Source organism: Benincasa hispida, chromosome 1 (genome assembly GCF_027475165.1).
Source record: "Benincasa hispida cultivar pf3 chromosome 1, pf3_genome.v1.1, whole genome shotgun sequence".
Lineage (NCBI taxonomy): Eukaryota > Viridiplantae > Streptophyta > Magnoliopsida > Cucurbitales > Cucurbitaceae > Benincasa > Benincasa hispida.
In genome coordinates this window covers 43,991,064-43,995,565 of record NC_143478.1, presented here as the reverse complement: position 1 = coordinate 43,995,565, position 4,502 = coordinate 43,991,064, and the positions used below count along the sequence as shown (strand labels likewise).

At 35.6% G+C, this 4,502-nt stretch overlaps 1 protein-coding gene across 1 annotated transcript; it reads right to left on the bottom strand.

The window, feature by feature from the left end:
- Window positions 1-1,300: 1,300 nt before the first annotated feature.
- LOC120090387 (hikeshi-like protein) lies at window positions 1,301-2,805 on the bottom strand. The gene is made up of 2 exons (XM_039048052.2): window positions 2,416-2,805; window positions 1,301-2,337 (listed from the first exon to the last, which is right to left on the bottom strand). Exons 1-2 carry the CDS (start codon window positions 2,516-2,518, stop codon window positions 1,874-1,876), a joined length of 567 nt encoding a protein of 188 aa, XP_038903980.1. The 5' UTR covers window positions 2,519-2,805; the 3' UTR covers window positions 1,301-1,873.
- Between the last annotated feature and the right edge of the window lie 1,697 nt (window positions 2,806-4,502).

Sequence of the window (4,502 nt, the reverse complement as noted above, 5' to 3'; positions counted from 1 at the left end):
TTTATTTCAATTTTATCCCTGCTACAATTTTACTTTAGTGAATTTTACTTTAGTGATTTGAGTTTTATTTCAATTTGATCCTTGATTTCAAAATTCTACCTTTTTAACCTCAATTTTTCATTAAATATTCACTTTCAATCATTTACATCAATTTCTATTAATTAATCAAAAAATAATTAAGATGAAATTTTAAATTTGATTGTAACAGTAAAACTTAATTGATAATAATTCTTTTAATGATTTTAAATTTATTAATATAAATTAACTCTAAAAACAAAAACAAAAAATGAATATTTAGTAAAATATAAATCTTGAATCATAGAGACCAAATTAAAGCAAAACTCTAATGTCAAAAGTAAAATTGTAGCATTTTACAATCTAGAGCTAAACTAAAATCATACTCAAAATTTAAAGACTAAATGTATAACATTTTGAAATCAAATGACTAAATAGAAATCAGATCTATAATCTAGAGAGCCTAAGTGGAGGAAAAAAAAAAAAAGAAACTACAAGATAAAGGAGAAAAGAATAGAAATCTCTTACTCTAACACATGACAATCCTCATTCCCAAAAGGCTATTGCAACATCGAGACGGCACATCAATGTAACGTTTATCCCATAAATTTACCAAAAGGCCATGTTTCCGTCCCAAAATGCTCTAATAACCTTTCTTCAACTCCCATCAAATATTCGGTGTAGCATGTGGACCATTTAGTTTGTGAACATTTGCAAATTTTCTCATACATCAAAGTTCACAGGTTGTCCAAAAAGTCTTTGACAAACTTCTGTTGAGTTAATAAGGAAGTGCACAATGTCAAATTAGAAATAGATTCAAGTTGGATGAAGATCTTGTACAAAGAGAACTCCTACTTGAGCTATGAAGGGTTTGGTTGAGGATCAAATCATGGTTCACTTCATCCTACATTCTAATTTACTAGGAGAACTTAACACGCTACACAAAAGAGAAAAGAACGCTTAATGCAAAATTCCAAAAACACGAAACAATTTCAACTTGGAATCTTACCATTCGAGTGTTTCCCCTAATCCAAGCCAAGGCTTACGTTTTTGCTGCACTTTTACAGGGTATGCAATGAACCTGTTGTCAACCCAAAAGGGCCTGCCATGGTGAGCTCCACCAAGCCATCATGGAGTCAATTGCTGAAAACCCACGTACAAACCTACAATAATGTTAAAATCACAGTAGCCAAATAATGTAGAATGATAAACAGTCCATAGTCTGTTTTTTTGGGGTAAAGAGCCAAGCTGTCATTGAGAATAAATGAACAAGAACAAGGGGGAATACAAGAAGAACTCCCCAAAAAGAGGGTTCCAATTCCAATCAAGAAAAAAATATGTTCTTTACAAATGAAAACCCAGAGAAAAGTATGAATCTACCAAGGATCACAACTCCCCTAAGATTTTTCAAAATTTATGTTGTTTCTTTTCCCAAAACCTTCCAAAATAGCACAAAAACATATCCTCATCCGAAAAAGGGGAGGGAAAGGCAATCCTCAAGCATATCGATATCTCTACAGCTCCAAGGCCACGCCAGATTGAGAGATAGAGCCTCAATATTGAGATACAGTCTATTGTTTGAAACCAGTGAGCTTGGAAGGATTGAGAAAGTTCAGAGAGTAACAAACCACAAGCTGCTCTTTTCAGAAGCAATGGCGAAGCCCATGTTCTTTCATAACAAAGTGAGATACACTATCAGAAGAACAGAGATTCAGAGATTTGAAGGAAATTTCGACTTTCCCAATCCATAAAAAGAAACACAGAGAACCTAATTTCATTAACACGACTACTCTACAATACAGCGTCTCAAAACTCTTCCCCCCAACAAAAAAAGATGATGGGGGGATGAATTGGAGCCTTACAAAACGAAGCCTTTCAAGTACTCAGGATCACGCTTGGCTTTCTCCTGAAACTTCTTGAACCATCTGTCCAAGATATCCATCGGCACAACCAACTTTGAACCATCAACACCGCAGAAAGATTGCATGAAATTGAAGAGATTCTCACCAACTTTTAGAGCCAGACGCTCAATTCGCTTTTCCGCCGTGACATCAAGCGATGGCAGGGAAGCCAAATCCTGGACGGAGACTCCAATTTTAGCTGAGAGAGGAGCCGAATCAGGCGGCATGAGCTGCATCTGACCACCTGGCTCCGGCCATGGAAGAGATAGCACCGCGGAGGGCCTGGCTAGGGTTACAGCACCACAGAAGAGAAACTGAGATCCAGGGGATTGAATATAGACAGCCAGAGCTTTATCGGGCGGAAGAGTGAAATTATTCAATAAGAAAATGCACATTTCACGAATCTGATCGTAGGCTTCACCTGATAAGACGATTAGGAGATGGAATTAGGGTTTAGAACAAGAGAAGAGAAATGGGGAATAGGGTTTAGAGAACATACCGACGAATGTGTTCATGTCGAGAACCCAATGGAAAGTGTCGATTTGAGAGAAAGCTGAAATGTCCATCGGAAAGCTTCGATTGGGAAAGACGACTCCGAACATCTTCGATTTCTCCGATTGTGTGTGCGGTTCGAAAGATGAAACGATGAAGTTGCGATGAACGAAATGGACTGAAGGTTGAGGAAATGAGATGCTCCGATGAGGGTGGCCGGCTGGAGTGGAAAAAGCATACGATCAGTGAGTGCGGAGCATTCTAGTAAAATCTAGAAGGATTCAGAGCTTGAATCGATGACCTCCATGGAATCGGATGGAACTTACCGTGGACTTTTTCCTTTTTTTTTCCCCCTATTTTTGTTTATAAGTTACTACCTTGATTTATAAATTGTGGATGAATAAACTTGAGAAATTACTAATTGATATTATTAATTGTTGGAAACGGCTCCCTTGACGGATAGAAAAGGACAACAAATGAATTGTTCGAACGGCGGTCGTTGAAAACAAAACCGACAAAATAAACAACCGCTTTTACATTCATATGATGAACTACAAGGTTGTTTAGGATAGCGAGAGAAAACAACACACAAATTGAGGTGATCCGATCACAGGCGAGAAGGTGTCAAAGAAATCTATGTTTTCTCTTTGTTTGAAACCCTTAGCTACAAGTCTGGCTTTAAACTTATCAATTATTCCATCAGGTTTAAGTTCTCTTCCTCAAGATTCATTTGCATCCTATTGCTTTACAACTAGAAGTAGGTTTACCAATGTCAAGTCTCATTTGACTCAAAAGAGTCCATTTCATCATTTATAGCTTCTTGCCATAAATTGGCATCTACTAAGGACAAAGCATCTTTTAGGTTCTTAAGATCTTCTTCTACATTGAAGGCTTGGAAGTCATCCCCAAATTCCTTGACAGTACAAGTTCTCTTGCTTCTTCCAAGCTCTGGGTCTACTTCCTCATTTAGAGTTTGAATTATAATTAAATGTAGACTACTGGAACTCAAGCCTCCACTATTTCTTGATTTAAATAGAAAACCATCTCAAAACAATTAGCATCGTTAGATTCTCTAATCACTTAATTTGCTAGATCATAGAACCTATAGGCTTTACTATTTACTACATATCATGTAAAGACACATTCGTAGGCTTTACTAGTAAGTTTTTTTCTTTTAGGACCTGGTATTCTTACATAGGATAGACCCCCAAGTTCTGAAATATGAACAATTTGGTTTCTTATTTTTAAGGACTTCGTAGGAAGAAATTGTGTCTTTAGATTTTGGTATTCTATTAAGAACATAACACACAGTAAAGATAATTTCACCCCACCAATAAGAGACAGCTTCTGAATTAAGTAAAGTAGCAACTACTAGTTCATATAGAGTTCTATTTTTCTTTTAAGCTTTTCCATTCATTTCAGGAGAATAAGGTGTCATCTTTTCATAAATTATTCCATATGAGTTATAGAAATTGTTAAAAACATTTGAATTGTATTCAATTCCTCTATCACTACGAATTTTCTTAACTTTTTTGTTAAACTGGTTTTCTATTTCGGTCACAAATAATTTGAACACATCAAAAGCATCACTTTTATTTTTCAGTAAATATACAAAAGTGAAGTTAGAGCAATCATCAATAAAGGTGATAAAGTACCTTTTACTATTCCTAATCAAGACACCATCTAATTCCCATAAGTTTGAATGAGTTAAATCTAGTGTCTCAGATACCCTAAGTACAGATTTATGCGAAGTCCTAGTTATTTTAGCCTGACTACAATATTCGCATTTATCAAAGTCTTTCATGCATAACTTAGGAATCATTTTCAACCTTCTCATGTTATTAATTATCCATTTATTAAATGGACATAGCCTAGCATGTCAAATATTAAAATAACACAACATATAAACAGAAGACTTAGTTTTATTCATGTCAAGATTAAGTTCAAATATTCCATCAGTTGCATAACCCTTTCCCATGAAAACATTTTTCTTTGCAAGAGTATACAAGTCGGCCCCTATGGTCTGAGTAAAGCCAATCTTGTTAAGAAAATAGCCCGAGACCAGATTCTTCCTTATTTCTGGAGTGTGCAAAA